Source organism: Nesoenas mayeri (genome assembly GCF_963082525.1).
Source record: "Nesoenas mayeri genome assembly, chromosome: 1".
Taxonomy (NCBI): Eukaryota; Metazoa; Chordata; class Aves; order Columbiformes; family Columbidae; genus Nesoenas; species Nesoenas mayeri.
The window spans coordinates 1,914,507-1,934,578 of NC_137541.1; the positions used below are offsets into that span (position 1 = coordinate 1,914,507).

General features: G+C 48.9%; 2 protein-coding genes across 2 annotated transcripts; one reads left to right on the plus strand and one right to left on the minus strand.

The window, feature by feature from the left end:
• Positions 1–474: 474 nt before the first annotated feature.
• On the minus strand, positions 475–10,847 carry CEP41 (centrosomal protein 41; the record flags this gene model as incomplete). The annotated part of the gene is made up of 11 exons (XM_080361164.1): positions 10,749–10,847; positions 9,931–9,994; positions 9,056–9,103; positions 5,430–5,491; positions 4,449–4,518; positions 3,850–3,985; positions 2,753–2,904; positions 2,414–2,481; positions 1,736–1,850; positions 1,343–1,558; positions 475–623 (listed from the first exon to the last, which is right to left on the minus strand). Exons 1-11 carry the CDS (start codon positions 10,779–10,781, stop codon positions 475–477), a joined length of 1,113 nt encoding a protein of 370 aa, XP_080217290.1. The 5' UTR covers positions 10,782–10,847.
• A 2,149-nt stretch (positions 10,848–12,996) lies between these two features.
• On the plus strand, positions 12,997–19,610 carry MEST (mesoderm specific transcript; the record flags this gene model as incomplete). Its single annotated transcript, XM_080363938.1, has 11 exons — positions 12,997–13,150; positions 13,756–13,835; positions 15,012–15,089; positions 15,484–15,620; positions 15,966–16,024; positions 16,208–16,248; positions 16,628–16,698; positions 17,406–17,507; positions 18,379–18,455; positions 18,968–19,031; positions 19,493–19,610. 11 exons carry the CDS (start codon positions 12,997–12,999, stop codon positions 19,608–19,610), a joined length of 981 nt encoding a protein of 326 aa, XP_080220064.1.
• Positions 19,611–20,072: the final 462 nt, after the last annotated feature.

The window sequence follows — 20,072 nt, forward strand, 5'->3', positions numbered from 1 at the left end:
CGTCTGTATCTCTGCCATAAAACACGGCGGTTTTTGCTTGCAGACGATTTCTGGCTTATTTACCGTCACCCGCGTTCTCCTGTTGGCACAGTTTGCCGTTCCGGGCGCAGTACAGGCAGAGTATTTGTTATAGACACAAGTTTGTCTGAACTATAACATCAGCAGAACTGCTTCTACTGGTCACAGGTTTTACGATGTGTTTCCTCCCTCCCCTATTAAAATCAGTTGTATCAACTCCGAACTGGCTCTGCACCTAATAAAAAAATCAACCTTCCCAAAGCGATCACGCTCCCGCTTCTATAAAACATCAACCGTTTCAGCTCCCTCAGCCTTACCCGAGTTGCCATTTATTCACCACCGCTGCTTTTTTTGGTTATTTTCTCTGCGGAATTCCTAAAATGACAAACGGGCTGCACTGCTCAGGGTTCCCAGAACCCGGACATACGTTTATTCAGTGGAAGAAGACACGACTGCTTATTTCCATGGCTTGTTCTGGAGGCTGCTCTTGCTGAAAGAGCGAGTGGTGAGGGATCCCACGGTGCCAGCGGCGCTAGAGAGGCTGGGGCTGCTCCTCACCGTCGTCACTTTGGAATCACGGCCTGAAGAACCATGGCTAAGACGGCCTGGGGAAAGAATGAAGAGAGCAGAAGTTGTGTGTGTGATGGAGCATGAGGATACATAGATGATTCGCTGTCGCTGGCTCTCCAGCTCTCACTGGAAACATATAGACCAAAAAATAAGTCAGCTGGGGGTTCTAGGCACAGTCTCAACCCAGGTCTAAGAATTTGAAAAACTTACTAATCACTGGGGAAACTTAAAGACATTTAAATATAGCGGGCGGAATGGTATATGCCTGCCATCACTGGGCCCATTTGCCATCATAGAATAGAATCATAGGATGATTTTGGTTGGAAAGACCCTCGAAATCATCGAGTCCAACTGTTAACCCACCCTTGTCACTGCACCATGTCCCTGAGAACCTCATGTCCGTCTGTCCAGCCCTCCAGGGATGGTGACTCCAGCACTGCCCTGGGCAGCCTGTTCCAATGCCCCACAGCCCTTTGGGGAAGAAATTGTTCCCCACATCCAACCTCAACCTCCCCTGGCGCAACTTGAGGCCGTTTCCTCTGCTCCTGGCGCTTGTTCCTGGGGAGCAGAGCCCGACCCCCCTGGCTCCAAGCTCCTTTGTCTGGGATGAGCACAGCCCAGGTTTTGGTGAATTTTCTCAGTTCATTTGGAAAAGAATTCTCTCTGTGCCAGCAGTTTCGTGGAAAGAACACAGCAAAGAGAGAACTGCTGCAGGGCAGAGAAAGCGGCAGCAGCATTTGTCTTGGAGTCTTACTGGCAGTGTCCGAAGGAAGGTGCTGCTCTTCCAGGTAGTGCTTTATCTTTTGTAGGTCGTCTGTGGAAAATCTCCATTTATTTTCAGCAGGCGCGGGTGGTGCTTTGGGAGGGGCCTTTTTCCGGGCGGATCTGGTGGGAGCCACCACGTAGCAACACTCGGGGATTGAGCCGGTGACTAAACCTTCTGGGATCTTCTGCGCAACGACCTTCAGGCCTGCAGACGTACAGACGGCAATTTATCAGCGGCCACCATCAGGGATTTTACCAATCACAATAAAACACCTGGCAGGGCTGAATATCCGTCTCTTTTCAACCTCCAGCTCACACAACCGTTGCTCTTTTGCTCTCGATCGACTTGAGATCTCAGGGAGTCCTGCCCGTCCCCACTTACCTCCAGATAACATGAACACGTTCTCAAAGCCCCTCTCACACATGGTGGTCGCAGCCTGGCTGGCTAATCTCTCATCGTTGTCGTATAAAATGATAATTTTGCCATGGGCGTTTTTCTGATGGGTACAAGAGCTAAGGATTTAGTACCTTTTAGAAAGAAAAAGAGATAGAAACAAATAGGACTGGAGACCGACAGACTCTCTGCTTGATTTGTGAGTATCAGGCAGGATTTTTTTCACTTCATCCACGTTTTAAAACTGATTTCTCAGCAGCTGGAGCTTGCCAGAGGCTGGAAGGGCACAGTCTAATCCCCACTGGACAACAATCCCACCACTTGGTTACTTAATAAGAGGCAACAGCATGAAACAGCTTCATTTACAACCTGCCCTCTACCCTGCAGCCCTCAAGCGAACAACCCAGGAAATTATCAGCCTAATCCTCGCGAATAATCCTCTTTCTGTCCTCCACCTGTCAAGGTGCTGAGAGGAAGCACAGACACTAAATCCAGATGTTGGCAGCGGAGCTGGCGCCGTAAATAACCTCCTCCCCCCCCCCCAGATGTTGTCGGTTAAGCATCGTCCTGGACACAGCAACTGTTTTAGCTCCAGCTGTTTTTGGAAGCCCTCACCAACACCCCTCCTGATTTCTTTTATTCCAGCACTTTATACGTAAAGGATACATATTCCAGAATACTATTGGTATATGGATTCATGGTTCTAGACTGCGTTGCAATAGGGTAGGAATAAGCTGCAGAGGAGAAAAAGGAAATAAAATAAGAGAGAAAAAACATTAGACAAGCTGGAATACAACAGACACGACTTATTAAAGTTTAACAAACTTGAAACCCCACTGAATAAGGGATTAAAATCAGCTCGGTCCTCTCAGCCCTTTCCAGGAAAGGTGGGTGTGCTGGATGAGTGCTGAGAACAAGCTGCACCCAAGTGATGTCCCCCTAATAGCCAAATATACGACACCAGGCGACATGAGGCTGCTGTGGGATTGATTTTGGTCTCCTCACCTCCAACAATGTGACACTGGTCATATTCGTCGCGGTCTCGTACGTCCAGAAGCAGGAAGGGGCAGTCAGGATAGGGCGTCTCTTTTGCCTGAGCATCCACTTTCTTTGGAGCGTCTTTTTCTATATCCAGTTCACCAACGCCGCTTATCACACTGCAAGAGGGGAGAGGAGGTTACGGTGAGAGGTCGCAAATGGAATATTTCCGTACCTCTTCCCCAGGTCAGAGTGGTTTCCCATCAACTGTTCCAATAACAAATTATATCCCAGTACAGCCAGACACCACATAGAAATGGAGAGATTCTATTTCAGGCTTTCCAGTACATCAATATAAAGAAATAAACAGCGTAGAGCTTTGCAATACTATACTCCTCTGGATCAGTCCAGTCCAGGTGTTTTATGTCCTAAATGACGCTGACGTGAGGGAGAATAATTCTAAGAAGCCACCAGCATCGAGATCTCAGCAATAAGACACAGTAAACAGCCGTCAGTTGTCTACATGCCGTGCTAGGCTGAGATTTCCCATCTCATCCCTCGATTGGACACGGCACACAAACAGAAACCTGCAGATACTCGTGGTGGTCACTAAATCGATGGCTTTGATACGCGATGGCCAAGCCTGTCAGGCTTAATTTTTCTGCTCACATCAGGCACAGCAAGGAAAAGGCTGCAAGAAAGCTTCCAGCATCTTCTTCCTATCTCTGACCTCAACTAATTATTTATTTCGTTTAGAATCGGACTCTTACTCTCAATCACACGACAATCCATTAAGATCACCAGGAAGGCACATTACTGAGTTTATCAGAGCAGTTTATAACACGGATTCTTGAACCCAGGGACCTGGATCGAATCCCACAAGCATATTTCTTTGTCAGCCATTCAGACAATCATCAGGTTGTTGGGTTACAGCCACAAATAAAACTCATTCAGATAGGAAAACCTGACAACCCTCTCTCTCACTCACATCCTCAGATCTACAAAAATCAGGCTTTAATGAGAAATACAATATAAAGCCACTTTGTAGCGATTTTAAATCACTAGCCGGATAAATATAATGATTTTCTAAGACAGGAAGAAAATAGTGTATTATTATCAGGCACCTCTGCAGCGTGGACCGATAGGATTCTCCAGCTCCCACGTCGTCTATGAACAGGACCGGACTGGGTGTCCCTTCAGGGCTCCCTTTCCCGTTTGTCTCCGCTGTGACTTCAGCATCTGGAGCTGCAGAATCGCCATCTGGGGAGAGGATGGGGGACAAAGAGTTAAAATGCCACAGGAAATAAAACAAGGAGGTTTTAAGCCTGGGTTCTGTTCTTAGAACAAAGCGCTTCTCTTAGAGACAACCTGATCTCCATCCTCTTACAAAGATGATTGACCCAGAGCCTCATATTAAAAATAATAAAGAGCCGTATGATTTTTAAGGGCTCAAGATCACATTTTAAGAATTCGATTCAAACTTAATTCTTGATGAACGATGTCTAAGAAAATCCTTATTGTAGTAATTCAGTATTTGTGCGCCTTTCTGTTTTCAGAGTATTTCTGTTCTCAAAGTGCAATGGTTGCAAACCGCAGGTTAAATTATACTTCTTCCTCCTGATTAAAAGACTTGCTGAATAATCAGCTGCATCTGTCAGGACACAGTTCACCATGTCAGCGATCTACGGCTCTTCCTCTTTGTGCTTACAATAAATATTGTTACCTTCCAGCTTGTGGATCTCCTCGTTTGGCACTTCTAAGGTTTCATCAGATAGAGAAGCGACCTGGATGACCTGCAGGAAACAAAGGCGAGGGACAAAAACCTTGATACGCATCCATCGGCGTCAGTGAAAGACAGCGGGGATCGGCTTAAGACAAACAATCCCCAAGCCAAAATTACTAATTATCTCAATGCAACTTCTATCGGACTTCAAGGTCATATACGATGCCTGTACTACAAGCGCATCCTTTTATTAAATCAAAATCGTAGCAAAAAAAATATAGGATCAGCCTTAGAATAAAGGAAAACCAGATGTGCCGTGTGGTAATATCAAGTACAAGATTTTTTTCTCTGATATTTATGAAGTTCAGTCACTGGCTGCAACTGAGACATTTCAGACCAGACACGACACTGGTTAAAATCACCCCTGGTTAATTGGGCGAGATGTTCACATCAAATCAGCTCGTTGCACCAGTGAGAGCCGCTGGATTGGTCTTAACAATCCAGTGGAACTAAAAACATGAGTCTGCACAAACCCACTCCCACAATATGTGCAAATTGAACCTCCCTTCCCTTCCCTTCCCTTCCCTTCCCTTCCCTTCCCTTCCCTTCCCTTCCCTTCCCTTCCCTTCCCTTCCCTTCCCTTCCCCTTCCCCTTCCCTTCCCCTTCAGTTTTTACTAATTTATATCTTTTTACTAGTTTTCTTGAACCAACATATAAGCAACACAGCTCCTTATTTTCAGTTAAAATAAATACGCAGAAAGCCTTGAAGTCGCACCCTTCCCAACTACTTTACGCAGCATTTGGCTGCTCTGAAAATATCAGCCTGAGTGATTTGCTTTGATTAAGGGAAATCTGCGCAAGAAGAAGCCGATACAGAAGAATTACACGCTAAGACCATATAATTATATAAGAGGATTTGGACAAAGCAAAAACATTTATAGAAGAGAATTTCCAGAAGCCAGAGAGGGAATGATACGTACCAACTGGGCAAAAGTAGTCACTTTCAGTCTTTTAAACAGTTCGTCCTTTTTATATCTGTAATCTTCAAAAAGACAAGAGGACAATGTAACATTTGAGATCATTCCCAGGTTGGTGTAGAGTCTCTTCTCCGACGCGGCTGCAAACCCGAAGGCTTTGTAAAAGGTTAAAGCAGTTATCAAGGAAGATTTTTGTCCAGATCTAAAGTGGGGAAGGCAGATTTAGGTGCTTTTAGACCCAAATTTGTATTATTTTCTGCTTCTTGTGCTCACTGGGGGAAGGAAACGGTTTCATGGATTTATCACCTTGCCTGCTATGCTCTCAAACCAAAGGGTTTAATTTACCTGAAGTTTTAATTTGTGTAAGTTACAGCAGAATCAGAGCACAGAGACATTTTACCTCAGACTATGTCTTTTTAAAGACTAAGATAATGTGTGTGTTTAATCCGACCCATTAAAACGCTCCGGTTTTTCTTTCTCTGACAAATTCTGATTCTTAAAATGTGGTAAGGTGAATATCTAAAGAAACGGGAATGATGTTTAATGCAGAAAACAGTGGATACCAAGCACCAAATAATCAACACGGAAAAACCAGATTAATTGAATCTTAAGCCTGAAAACAAAGTTTAGGCGGCAAGAAAACAGAGCGGTGTGTTGGAACGGCTGGCAAAGCACCAGAGCAGAGATTAACGGTGCTAAATAAGCAATGACAAGGATGGAAATCTGATTGGGAACAGATAGTTGTGATGCTTAAACAGCAGGAAAAGAGAAGCTTTCCAGGGGGTAACAAAAGGGCGTGTATAGAAGCTCAAACGGGTATCGGCAGGAACATCTTGATGTGAAATAGTCTCCCATGGGATGTAATAGAAGCCTCGTCCTTTGGGGAATTTATGGTGAGAAAGGAGATGGAAAAGGAGGGGGAAAAGAAGAGAAAAAGGTCAATGCTGTACTGGTAGGGAAAGAAGATGAAGAAAATTCCTCCCCATCATGTACCACAGCTGTAAGCGAGTTCTGAATGCAGCTCCAATGAATTTAAGCCTTCTCACAAAATTAAATTGCTCCTCCTTTCTTTTCCTTCCCCTCCCTTACTTGGCTCCACCTCCAAAGCCACAGATTTTGATTTTTAAAATAATAAGGCAAATATTTTGCAATTTTTCTATTACTATTTTAGTAACTGTTGGAGGGTATTCCAAACTGGGTGCTCTCCGGCTGTTCGGTTAATAACAAGAGAACAGGATTTGTATCAAATCCAGCCAGTTAAGCGATGCTAAATCCTCTAAAAACCATCTGTTGAATGGCTGAATCGCTTCACGAAGGGAAGACACAGAAGGGGGAAGGGCTCCCATCCATATCCTTGTAACCACCGCAGCAAAAATTACCACAAAATAATGTATGGAAGCTCTCAAGCTGATGCATGTTTAGGGAAGGAGCCCTAAATAATGTTTATCAAGCTGCAATGCAAGCGCCTATTTGCTACTGAACAACTGAAAAAAGGAGCCTGTCCAAAACACCTTGGTCTGAAGTACAAGACCTGTGGATAAATTAGATTTCAGATCGCCAATTAACACAAAAATGACCCTCGCGGCTCATGCAAAAGCACTTGGTTTCAAGCCTCAAGCTCAGGTTGCTGAAGTCTCCCTTTATAGTTCGGAAATAACAGCAAAAATCATCCTTTTTACACCTGCCTAACACAAAACCCACACGTAGCCCATGTTCACATCAATAAAACTCCCCAGTTATGGGCAAAAAGAGCCCTTCAGTCACATGAAAAGCAAGAAATAAACTTAATTTAGAAGGACAACTAAAAGCAGTAAAGCTTATGCTGGATGTAGAAGCAGAACTGTGGGCAGACTGCTCACACAAAACAGCTGCTGGGTGTTTCCTCCCAGCCCAAGAAAGGCTTATTTAATCCAGAACAAGCTTTTAGGCCCTAGATCTTGCCTTTAGCACCCAGAATTATTTCCAGCAACGAGAAAAACCACAATAAAACCGTGATTACAAAGGCAAGAGCAGCCCAATCTGAACGCTCGCACGAGCATCCCCACTGAGATCGGAACATCCAGAATCACCGTTTCCAACTACAAAAGCAACATGACGTACCCGGTTCTGTCCTGGAAGGTCCATCTGGATTTTCTGCCATGTTTTTTTTGCTTCAGTGAACTGGCCTGAAACTCTAATTATTGTGTATTCAAGGAGATGCTCCTCAGGGCTTCGGAAATGAGTGAAGAGACTTGGTGTCTCTCCTCAAGTCAGTTCTCCAAAGGATAAATCATTGCGGTTCCAGCTCTCTTATCATTTTTTGATTCCGCGGTATTAAATCCCACTCTCTCACATTACACAAGAGACAGAGAGTTGACTGTGCTGGGTATTTAAAAGTCGTGTCCAAACGGTGTCATCTATCCATGAGAAACCAAGGGGGAGAAGTTTCTAAACTGCCTGGGAACAGAAAGCGTCTATTCAACCCAAAAAAGAATGAGAAAGTTTCTCCTGGAGTCCAGAACCACAACGAAACAAAAGAACTTCGGCACGAAACGGAATCAGATTCGCAGCGGAGATTGAAAAGCAGCTCGGCCCACGCAACAAGATTTTCAGCAGAGATAAAAAGCGATGGCAATCCAGTATTGAAATCTTAGTCAGTCAACACAGGATTTTGGAAAACAAGGTCGTTTCTCTTTGGATTTTCCCCAAAGACTTGTGGTGTTTTAAAAAGCAACAAACAAACCAGCAACAAAGAACCATTTTGCACTAAGCTGAGCACAAATATATTTATGTGACGGATGAGTGACTTCCCTGATAATCTGAATCTGAAAAGAACACAGAAATGGGTCTAAGAATTCAAACCAAACATTCAAAATCCTAATTAATGGGAAGGTGTTTTCTTGCACGTCAATAAATGCAGCTCTGGGCTTTAATAGCTTTCCTGGCTCTCCGTGGGAAAATAACCCTGACAGAAGCTGGAAATAAAGATGTAAAATGTTAGTTTTATCAGTAAGAATTTCTTTTAAAGTCTATTTTCAGTGGGAAAAGAGACTGAAGTAAAAATAAGTTAAGCTGTCGTTAGCCTGAATGTCCCAAAGTCTTCAAAACATCGATGTAAAATGTAAAATCAATGAGTTACACAGGAATGAGCTCATCTCTTTCCTGTCCTGGAGTATTCTGATATAAATCCAAATATAGTAAAATTATATAAAAGGAGAAGATCACAAGTCCAACCATAATATAACTAAAAGTGAAATAAAGTCTCAAAAGTTCCGTCTGAGTCTTCCTAGTTAAGTCTGGTCTATTTTTTTTAGTCCAGAGAATTTCTTCCTGCCTGGTTGCCATTCAGTAAGAAAATCTGCACAAAGAAGGATCTGGAAAATCTTCTGGACCTGCCTCCCCGGTTTCTTAAGTTAAATCTGTAAAGCACCACGAGAGACAGAGAAATAAGGCGCAGGAGAGAGCCCGGGTAGAAGCACCTTTGCATCCTATTGCTGCGTTTTTCTACCGTTCATGCCTGTAAATGGTTGTGGGAATCATCGGAGAGGAGATTTCCAAGCAAACCTGGGATTCAAACCAGCTCCTCGACGCTCATTCAGTTTTGAACTAACCCACCGCAAGTTCTGTCCCGCTCCTCTCCAGATACTCACTTCTTTTGATCTCTTCCAACTTCTCGGCGTATTTTGTTAAACTGTTTCCTGTAAGGAGAGAAAAATAATCAGTTAGCTTGTTTCCTCATGAAAATAGAGGCAGCTATAAATCAAAAAGTACATTGATTTTCCTCTTAGTGCTTTTCTGTCTTCAAAAACTCCGCATGGGAGAGGGGAACTCACTGGGAACGCTCATGACCAGAAGGAGCAAAAATCTTCTTCATATACGCACAGTGCTCTTTCAGTTCTTCGACAGAACACGCTTGAGTTTTGTTTTCCGTGATTTTCAGTAAGGGATATAAAAATATCCACAGAACGGTGATATTCCCCAAAAACCAACCTCATGGCATCTTTCCTGTTTACAAGTTCCGCACCAAGGCCACTCTGCTTAAAAGTGTTAAGTAGTTTTGATGATGTTTCAGAAAAGAAAATCATCGTCTTCACAACGTCACGACCTAAAACTCCGTATGTTTCAGGTGAAATCAGGACCTTGGTGTTCAAATCCTGCCTGTGACACGTGGTTTCAAGTGCAACTGCAGCCACACTGTCCCTTCCTCAATGTCTTTGTGTGGATACTACAAATGCAACCGCTATAACAACAAAAATTCCCCAATGACAACCCCCCAAATAATTATTTCTATTCACACCCTTGTCATAATACTACTTTATAAAAGAAAAGCCCATGTATAAAAACTCCAAGGGCAGTAATTTCGATGGGAACCATTGCAACAGAGATCGTCAGATATGTCACAATCGCGACGTGAGTCCTGACACAGTATCAGGGGTAAAGCAGCTCAGGACATAGGAACAGTTAAAACATACAATGTATTTTTGTGCACTCCTACATCTACATTTAGTTGTTTTTTCCCACTTACCAGTATCGAGGCGGGTTTTGATATGTTGATATTTGGGGTTCTGAGGGATGCGCCTGGTTAAATACTGTTTTGAGGAGGAAAAGATGAGAGGAAGTCAATATACAGCCAGGTATTTCTTTTAAAAGTAAAAAAATGTTAACAAAAAAAGGCAACTTAAATAGCTCTAAGAGACAATGAAATGAGAGAGACCACAGGAATCCTCTCAGATGTAGCATTATAGAATCATTTTGGTTAGAAAAGGCCCTCAAGATCATGGAGTCCAACCGTTAACCCACCCCTGGCACTGCCCCATGTCCCTGAGAACATAATTTACACATCATTTAAACCCCTCCAGGGCTGGTGACTCCAGCACTGCCGTGGGCAGCCTGTTCCAATGCCCCACAGCCCTTTCCAGTTAAAGAAGTTTTCCCTAATATACAATTTAAACCTCCGCTGGTGCAACTTGCGGCCGTTTCTCCTCATCCTATCGCTCTGCTCTCACTGAGATCTCTGAATCGCCAACTCGGTATTAAATCTCTGCCAAACCGCCAATTAAAGCCTCAAAAAGGAGAATTTCTCTCGGTTTCTCTCCCCACTCGCAACACACCCGGCAACAGGGGACCAAATAAACCGCCCACCCGCCTTGAGTCACGGCTCTGGAGGCTTCACCAGCCCCCTGAGAGTCCCCAAAGAATCGGTCCCCACATCCCCCAGAGACGCCGCGGCCGCAGGGACCCTCATCCCACATCTGCCTCAGGACATGCGGCCGCCGCTCCCCTGCAGCCCGTGCCCGCCCGCCGGTGGGAGGGTGGCCGAGACGGGGAGGGTCCCTCACGCACCTCAGGGTCCCCGACACTCCTCTTGCTCGACATCTTCCCGTCAGCGGCCGCCAACAACCTTCTCAGCCGGTCCCGCCTTCCCTCACACCCGCCTGCCCACCCGCCTTCTGGTTCTGGCGACCCCACCCCGCAACAACCCCCGCCCCGATTGGCCGCCCGTGGCGCCCGCGGCCAATCAGAAACGCCGCGCTCGGGGGGCGCGCGAGCGGCTGACAGCTCCCGAGCGTCGCCTGGCAACGAGGAGGACGCCGCGGCGGCGCGAGCTGTGACGCGCGGGAAGGAGGGGGGCGGGGCTTCTGCTCCTCCCCTCGAGGGGCGGGGCGGGGCGGCTGGCGCATGCGCGGGGCGGGGCCAGCGCCGTGCAGGCGCGCGGCCGAAGCACCTGAGGCAGGTGAGGCGCGCGCGCGGCGCCCCCGCCCGCCCCGCCGGGCGCGGAGGCTCCGCCCACCGGCGCCGGGAGGCGGGGCCTGCTCCCGTTCTGGGGAAGGGGCGCACGGCGGGGGGGGCGTGGCTTTGCACGGAGGGGGGCGTGGCTTAGCCGAAGGGCGGGGTCTGTTCATGGGGTGTGGCCTCGTTGTGGTGGGCGGAGCTTGTTAACGGGTGTGGCGGGGGGCGGTACTTTGGCGCCCCTCCCCCAGTCTTTGACTGGTCTTTGACCCTCGGATTGGGGCCACATCCCCCTCAGACCTCTGTATGGCCCAAGTTCCCCCTCCACGGGGCCACAACCCCTCTCAAGCCCCCTATGGGTCCCACGTTCCCCCTCAGACCCCAATGGGGCTCCTGTCCCCCCTTGGACTCCCTACAGGGCCCCCGTTCCCCCTTAGACCCCCAATGGGGCCCATGTACCAACTCAGACCTCCCATGGGACCCACATTCCCCTTCAGACCCCCAGTGGGACCCACGTCCCCCCCTCAGACCCTCAATAGAACCCACATCCCCCTTCAGACCCCCAGTGGGACCCACGTCCCCCCCTCAGACCCTCAATAGAACCCACATCCCCCTTCAGACCCCCAGTGGGACCCACGTCCCCCCCTCAGACCCTCAATAGAACCCACATCCCCCTTCAGACCCCCAGTGGGGCCCATGTCCCCCCCTCAGACCCTCAATAGAACCCACATCCCCCCTCAGCCCCCCAGTGGGGCCCATGTCCCCCCTTGGACCTCATATGGGACCCATGTGCCCCCTCAGACCTCCTGTGGGGTCCATGTCCCCCCTTGAACTCCAATGGGGCCCAACTTCCCCCTTGGATTCCCTATGGGGCCCACATCTTCCCATAGCCCCTCAATGGGGCCCATGTACCCCCTTAGACCCCCACTGGTGCCCGTGTCCCTCACTGATCCCCTATGGGTCCCTCAGCCCCTTAATGGGGCCCTTGTCCCCCCTTAGACCCTCAATGGATCCCACATCCCCCCTCAGGCTCCCAATGGGGCCTGATTTCCCCCTTGGACTCCCTATGGGGCCCACATTCCCCCATAGCCCCTCAGTGGGGCCCATGTACCCCCTTAGACCCATCACCTTCACATCAGAGACCCCTCTGTCACGGACCTGTCACCCCAGGGACCTGCAGGTTTTGGGGACACGGGGGTTTTGGGGACATGGGGGTGGGGCAGAGGGATGGGAGATTTTAAGGACATGGGGGTGGGTTAGGAGGACGTGGTGGTTTTGGGGACATGGGCGTGGGTTATGGGGACATGGGGGTGGGTTAGGAGGATGTGGCGGTTTTGGGGACATGGGGGTGGGTTAGGAGGACGTGGCGGTTTTAGGGACATGGGGGTGGGTTATGGGGACATGGGGGTGGGTCAGGAGGACGTGGCGGTTTTGGGGACGTGGGCGTGGGTTAGGGGGACATGGGGGTGGGTTAGGAGAACGTGGTGGTTTCGGGGAAATGGGGGTGGGTTAGGAGGACGTGGTGGTTTTGGGGACATGGGGGTGGGTTATGGGGACATGGGGGTGGGTTAGGAGGACACGGAGGTTTTGGGGACATGGGGGTGGGTTAGGAGGACACGGAGGTTTTGGGGACATGGGGGTGGGTTAGGAGGACGTGGCGGTTTCGGGGACATGGGGGTGGGTTAGGAGGACATGGAGGTTTTGGGGACATGGGGGTGGGTTAGGAGGACGTGGCGGTTTTGGGGACGTGGGCGTGGGTTATGGGGACATGGGGGTGGGTTAGGAGGACATGGAGGTTTTAGGGACACGGAGGCGGGTTATGGGGACATGGAGGGACAAGCTCCTCGCACTCTCCCTCAGGATGAAGGAGTGGTGGGTGCAGGTGGGGCTGCTGCTCGTCCCCCTCCTCGCCATCTACCTGCACATCCCACCGCCCAAGCTGTCCCCAGCTCTCCTCTCCTGGAGATCCTCCGGCCGCTACTTCACCTACAAGGACCAGAACATCTTCTACAGAGGTGACGGGGCTGTGCTGAGCCCTGGGGACACCTCGTCTGTCCCCATGGGGAGCAGGGCGGGGGGCTCTGCTCCTCTTGGTGGCCCCAGGGATGTCCCCAAGGCCAGGGTGATGGCAAATTCCTTCCAAAATATAACGGCGTCTTTGGGGGCCGCTGCGTGGATCCAGTTTCAGTGTGACTGTTCGTTATCAACACCTTTTAAACGGGTGAAACCACAAGCGTTGGTTTTTGTGCAGTGTTGGTAGTACCTTGGTGTTCGTGAGGAACGATCCCAAAAGGTCACAGCAAGGAAAAAGTACTGAAAGACTTTTCTCCTGGAGCCACAATTACCTGTTGTAGCAATTTAGAGGCAGCTGTGATTAATTTGTGCTAAATAAAGCCCTAATTTGCATCAAGTAGCTGGTACTGGAGGATCATCTGGCTGGGTTTCCAAAGCCACGTTGGCACCTGGAAGCCACGGTGCAAATCGAACCTGCGCTTGGTTTTTGGGACCAGGGGACACTGTGGGGCTGGTTGGGCTCCCAGCAATGTGTGTCTTACAGAAAAGGAAATTTGGGGAGAAAAAAGCAAAATGCTGACCCTGAGGTGCCTCATTCTCTCCCCAGATTCGACCGGTGCCGTCGGCAGCTCGGACATCATCATCCTCCTGCATGGCTTCCCAACCTCCAGCTATGACTGGTGCAAGGTGAGGGGAGCGAATACACAGGGGGGTTGGACGGTGACACCAAATTCTGTGGTTTCTCCCTCCCTAAGGATGAGCAGATGGACATGGGTGGTGGCTCATGCTCCAGAGGATTTTTATAGAATCGTTTGGTTGGAAAAGACCCTCAAGATCAAGGTCCAACCATTAACCCAACCCTAGCAGTAACCCGTGTCCCTAAGAACGTAATTTACACGTCATTTAAACCCCTCTAGGGATGGTGACTCCAGCACTGCCCTGGGCAGCCTGTTCCAATGCCCCACAGCCCTTTGGGGAAGAAATTGCTTCCCAGAATCACAGAATCGACTGGGTTGGAAAAGACCTCAGAGATCATCAAGTCCAACCCTTGGTCCAACTCTAGTCTGTTTACTAGATCGTGGCACTAAGTGCCATGTCCAACCTCACTTTAAAAACCTCCAGGGCCGGTGAGTCCAGCACCTCCCTGGGCAGCCATTCCAATGCCTGACCACTCTCTCTGTAAAGAATTTCTTCCTAATATCCAGCCTAAATTTCCCCTGGCAGAGTTGAAGCCCATGCCCCTTGTCCTATTGCTGATGCCTGGGAGAAGAGCCCAATCCCCACCTGGCTAGAACTGCTCTTCAGGTAGTTATAGAGAGTGATGAGGTCACCTCTAAGCCTCCTCTTCTCCAGACTAAACTAAACCCAGATCCAACCTCAACGTCCCCGGGCGCAACTTGAGGCTGTTTCTTTGTGTCCCCGTCTCCCCTCAGCTCCTGTTCTCCAGCTGAACCCCCCAGGTCCCTCAGCCGCTCCATCACACTTGTGCTCCAGCCCCTCACCAGTTCTGTTCCCTTCTCTCCACTCGCTCCAGCACCTCAAGCTCTTCATTTTCTTCTGGAATCTCCAGGAGATCAGCCCTGTTCCTCACCTGACACCTTGCACAGGATCCAAACTCTTTTCACATCGCCCTTTCCCAACCCAAAGCAGGAGGAAAAGAGCCACAACTATTTCTTAGCTGGTTCTGGGAGTGGTCTTGTTTATTGGGAAATTTCAACCTCCTGCAGTTTTCTTGGAGCTGGAAGTTCATATTTGGGGGAGTGGAGGGGAGTGTGTCCATCCATGGCTGTGCATCGCCACAAACTTCTCCTCTCTCTGCTCCCATCAGTTGTTGGTTTTTATTTGAATTAACTTCTCTTCCAGATTTGGGAAGGGCTGACCCAGCGGTTTCACAGGGTGATTGCTCTGGATTTTGTCGGGTTTGGTTTCAGTGACAAGCCTGTAAGTAGCCTGGCAAGGGGATTTTTGCAGTTGCTTTTGCCCCAGAGGTTGTTCTGTCACAACAGAATCCCCAGAAAATTGGCATTTGCAGCCTCAGAAACGGAATAAGACACTAAAATAGCAGAAGAAGTGGGGAAGGTGTGTGGTGGAGATCAGCTCTGTCACCATCTTGCTTTGGGTTTGATGTGACTCCAAAGCAAAGACCCTTTGGGGCATGAGCAGCGCTCCAGTGGGCTTGTGGACGTAGCTGCTGGCCTGGGACATCCCAACTGCTCCATCCGGGCTCACAAACTTCTGGTTTCCACCACGTATTCCTCAATTTGGGTGTTTATTCTGCAATTTTTGGGCTCGAAGTGGGTTCTCACTGTGGCTCCTCTCCTGGTTTGCTTTGCAGAGGCCCCATCGCTACTCCATCTTCGAGCAAGCCAGCATCGTGGAGAGGCTGGTGCGTCACCTTGGCCTCCGCCGGCAGAGGATTAACCTCCTGTCCCATGATTACGGGGACACGGTCGCGCAGGAGCTGCTCCACAGGTCACTGCAACCCCTGATGCTCTGGCTGCTCTTTGTGGTCCCCGTCAAGATGATTTCCAGCAGATAAGTGGAAGGACGTAGAGCAGAACCCCCTTTCCCTGGACCTACAGCCGTAACGGAGGCTGGGAGGCCTCAGGGCACATCCTGAGTAGGCAGATCCAAGGTTTCCATCCCTTATTTCTTAGCTGGCAGGATGTTTAACTTCTCTCCTGAGCTCCTTATCGAACCGGGAACACCAGGGGAGCAGAGATGATCTGACACTTAATTTGCCCTGCTGGTCAGTCATTTCTCAGAGCCTGTAGAAGGTCTAGTGTTGTGTTTCACCTTCTTCTCTTCTGTCTCCAGGTATGAACACAATAAAACTGGAAGCATCTTGATCAACAGCCTCTGTTTATCCAACGGAGGTGAGGTTTACCCTGCATAGTGGGATGGGGATCCACAGGATGGCCCAAGCAGATTGTAATTTTGGTGCTGTAATTAAGCGTCAGTCCTCAGGCTGCATTTGCGGCACCGCAAAGGGGAGAGACTGGGAGATGCGGAACAAAATGCTTGTAGCATTACAACTCTGTTCTTTGCTGTCCTTCCAGGGATTTTCCCCGAAACGCACTACCCCCGCTTCATCCAGAAGGTGAGCTGCCACCCGCTCCGGTTGTACTGAATTGCTCCTCGAGCAGAAAGCTGACTCTGTGGGTTTGGGGTTTTACCTGACTCAAAGACCTGCTGCTTTCCCCGCTTCAGTTACGGCACCTGAGCTGCTCACAGGTGTTAGGGGCCGTGGGGAGGAGCTGGGGATGTCAGGATGCGGCTCATCCCAAACATCCCGATTAATCATCCCTTGATATCTTGCTGTTGAGCGCTCACGTACATCTCAGTGTTACCGAGTGTCAGGGCTGAACTGGGAAATTTCTGCGGTACAGGAAGCTGGGGGGGAAAAAACCCTCTGGAGAGACAGGATTTACCCCTCTGTATGATACTGAGTGGTGCTGTCTCTTTTCCTTCTGCTCAAGCTCCTCAAGGATGGAGGTTTTCTGTCTCCCGTCATCATGCGGCTGATGAACTTCTTTCTCTTCTCCAGAGGGTGAGTCGGGCTGGGCACAGGCTGTACAGGGGGTGTGAGACAATCTAGGAGTTAGTGTAGCGGATTTTTAGTAGGTGAGTGGAACCCCCAGTGCTATCCCAGGAGAAATTTGCCCCTGGATGTGAATGAGTTTGATCCTCTGGGCTGTTCCCTCTCCAGCAAAAGCACCAGGGGAGGTTGAGGTTGGATGTGGGGAACAATTCCTTCCCCAAAGGGCTGTGGGGCATTGGAACAGGCTGCCCAGGGCAGTGCTGGAGTCACCAGCCCTGGAGGGTTGGACAGACAGACATGAGGTTCTCAGGGACATGGGGTGGGTTATGGTTGGATGTGATGATCTTGAGGGGCTTTTCCAGCCAAAATGATTCTATAATTCTAATAATAAACCACACGGCCTTTCACTGTATGCCGAAATCTTTCTTTCCCATGTTAGGCTTCATGTGCTACAGTGGCGATGGAAACCCCGGCCACACAATCACACAGATACTTTCATCAGATGTTACAAACCCTCTTTTTTTCCCAAAAAAAACTCCTAAACTGGCCACTATGTCCAGCACTGGTTGCCTGTGGGGGATGACTTGTAGTGCTGTGCTGGCACCCACATATTTTACAGTGGAAGCTGGAAGCACTCAACTGGATTTGGGTTTTTTTTGAGCTATATGATAACGTGGCTGCTGTTGAGCTGCTCTGGATTCTGTTTTGTTTTCCAGGCTTGGAGCAGTTTTTGGGCCGTACACGCAGCCTTCGCAGGCAGAGTACTGGGATATGTGGACGGCGGTGCGGACTAACGATGGCAACCTCGTTGTGGACAGGTTTGTCACCGTTAATTGCCGCGCAAGCTTAGTTTTACGCCCGTGCCGCCCTTGTGTTGCGGGCAGAGCTGCGCCGCAGCTCAGAGCTTAGCACAGCTCAGGCAGGTCCCTGCACATTGGCTCCCGGGAGCCTCCAGCTTATTTTGGGATCTGGGATCATCATTGTGTCCCAAAAAAGAGCTGGGGTGCAATGTAGGAGCAGGGATTCTTGCTGGGATGATGCGAGGCAGGTAAATGACGTCTGGAGTCAGGAGGATCTGATCCTGCACATGGTTGGAGGACACTCTGGAGCTGTACGATGTGAGGTTTTTTTTTAATATTTGGAAAATAGGGGCTTAAATTTATGGGGTTTTGTTAAGATAATGAGGGATACTTGCCCAAATCCGGCAACACAGCCGATATGCTGCCCAGCTGGCGACTCTTGTCACGGCCAATCCTGGCAACGTCACCTTTCCCTGCAGCGCAGTGGTGATGGGAATCTCAGTGCCAAAATATCTCCTGCTTCTCAAATGTCACACGGCAGAGTATCCGTTTATTTCTTTAGCATAGCGTCCCATCCTTGGGAGGCTTTTTATAACCCAATTGACTCAAACCTGCTGTTTAAATTGGGAGTCCCAGCCCCTGGGAGCTGTGCTGAAGAAAGGATGGGAGGCCAAGACAGGCTGAGGAGCTTTTAGCTGTTCACATTTCCACTGTGCGCTTTATCTTCTGCGTTGCTCTGTGCTCAGTAGTTCAGCATCGACTCCTCTTCTGCGGGGCACTGCGATGGTTTCAGAGCCGCTGCAATGCCCACAAGCTTCTGCGTCGCAATTTCCAGGCTCTACAGCACCTCGAGGCACCATCTGCTGCGTAACAATAGGTTTATTTTCAGTATTTTGCAGTATATAAACCAGAGGAAGAAGCACAGAGAGCGCTGGGTTGGGGCTTTGATGGCCACCTCTGTGCCACGTGAGTAGGAATCAGTTTTCCTTGATTTACCTTTGGGAATCATTCCGCTTCCCTGCTGGCACTCATTGTGGGAGCCTCTCGTTATTTTGACGAGGACAATGCGGCTCAAATCTGGTCAGTAGCATCACAAACGTCCCTGCTCGAGTTTAAGGCTCCGTTTGCTAAGGTAAGAGCAAAACATTTGTTCTATTAAGAGGAAAGTCTCCTTTAGGGGCTGGTTCGGCCTCTTGGTTTCTCCAGCTGCTGCCCCAGAGAAGCTGAGGTGCTTTTCAAGTTCAAGAGAAGTTGCAACCACTCCAAGGAAAGGTGTGATGGTTGGAGGAGGATTTTTGGGGGCTGAACTTGACCCCAGGGCAGAGAAAAAAGAGCCTTTTGGCATTTATTTACTCAATGTTCTGCTAAAAGCCTCCCAGGCTCCGCAGTGGGGTGAACGTGTCTCCAGCCCACCTCCTTGGCTTGTTTTTGGGATGTCCTTGGGTACAGAAGCTCTGCCTGTGCTTCTTTTTTTGCAGTGCATCTCATCTACGGGCCCCTGGACCCTGTGAATCCACATCCAGAGTTTCTTCAGCTTTACAAGTAAGAAAATAAACTCCACCAAGCAACTGGAGTTTCATTTTGAGGGAGGTTTTGTCTCAGGGCTTTCTTTCCGTTTCCTTTTCATGGAGGCTGGGTTTAATTCCCACTCAGAATTTGCGTAGCCAGGTGATCTGGTAGGAACCTTCTGCAGTTTAGAAATCGCTTCCCCATTTTAAAGCATCGAAGTCACAATTCGCAGTCAAATCAATCACAGATTTGAGAACCACATCACACAGGGCTAAGTTTTATCACAAAGTAGTCTTCTCCAAACTAACATGAAGTAAATCCAGCACTTGGAAGAGTGGTCAACTGGAGCTACTAACAGCTTTTTTGGCCCAAAACAATGTTACAGGCACAATCCCAACTGTGCAGGAGTATTGCCCTTCTCACCAGTAGCATCTGGCTGGTTTCAGGCTGGGCTTAAGTTCCTGTGCTTAAGCCTTGCTGCGTTTTTCCAACAGGAAGGTGCTTCCCACGTCCACAGTGTCGGTGCTGGATGATCACATCAGCCACTATCCACAGCTGGAGGATCCCATGGGCTTCCTGAATGCTTATCTGAACTTCATCAACTCCTTCTGAGCTGCTGCAGCTCAGTTCTTGCTCTCTGTTTACGAGTCAGGCTTTGGTGGCAGGAAAAACCTTGTTTGTTTCTTTTTTAAAGTCTCCAAATCCAACACTTTGCACTAACGCCCTAATCTTTGGCTGCCAAACTGCTGCATTTATGCAGTTAAATCCTTTAAGGACCAGAAAAAGATGAGTCTGCAGGGAAGCACAGACAGAACTGGCAACCAAAATGGATATTGGTCTTTGGAGTGGATATTGGTTTTTTGAGTTGCTGCACAGGCAGTTTAAATTCTATCCTTACACTAAATACAGCAGGAGAACTGGATCTGTAATCCCCTAAAGTAAAGGCAATGATGCTTTTAGGCACCATAATTGTCCTTGGTAATCTCTTTTTAATGACCAGTTACTCAAAAGCAAGCTCTTAACCTCCATTTTTTTAACAGTTCAACAAGCAGAGCCACTCACTGACACTACACC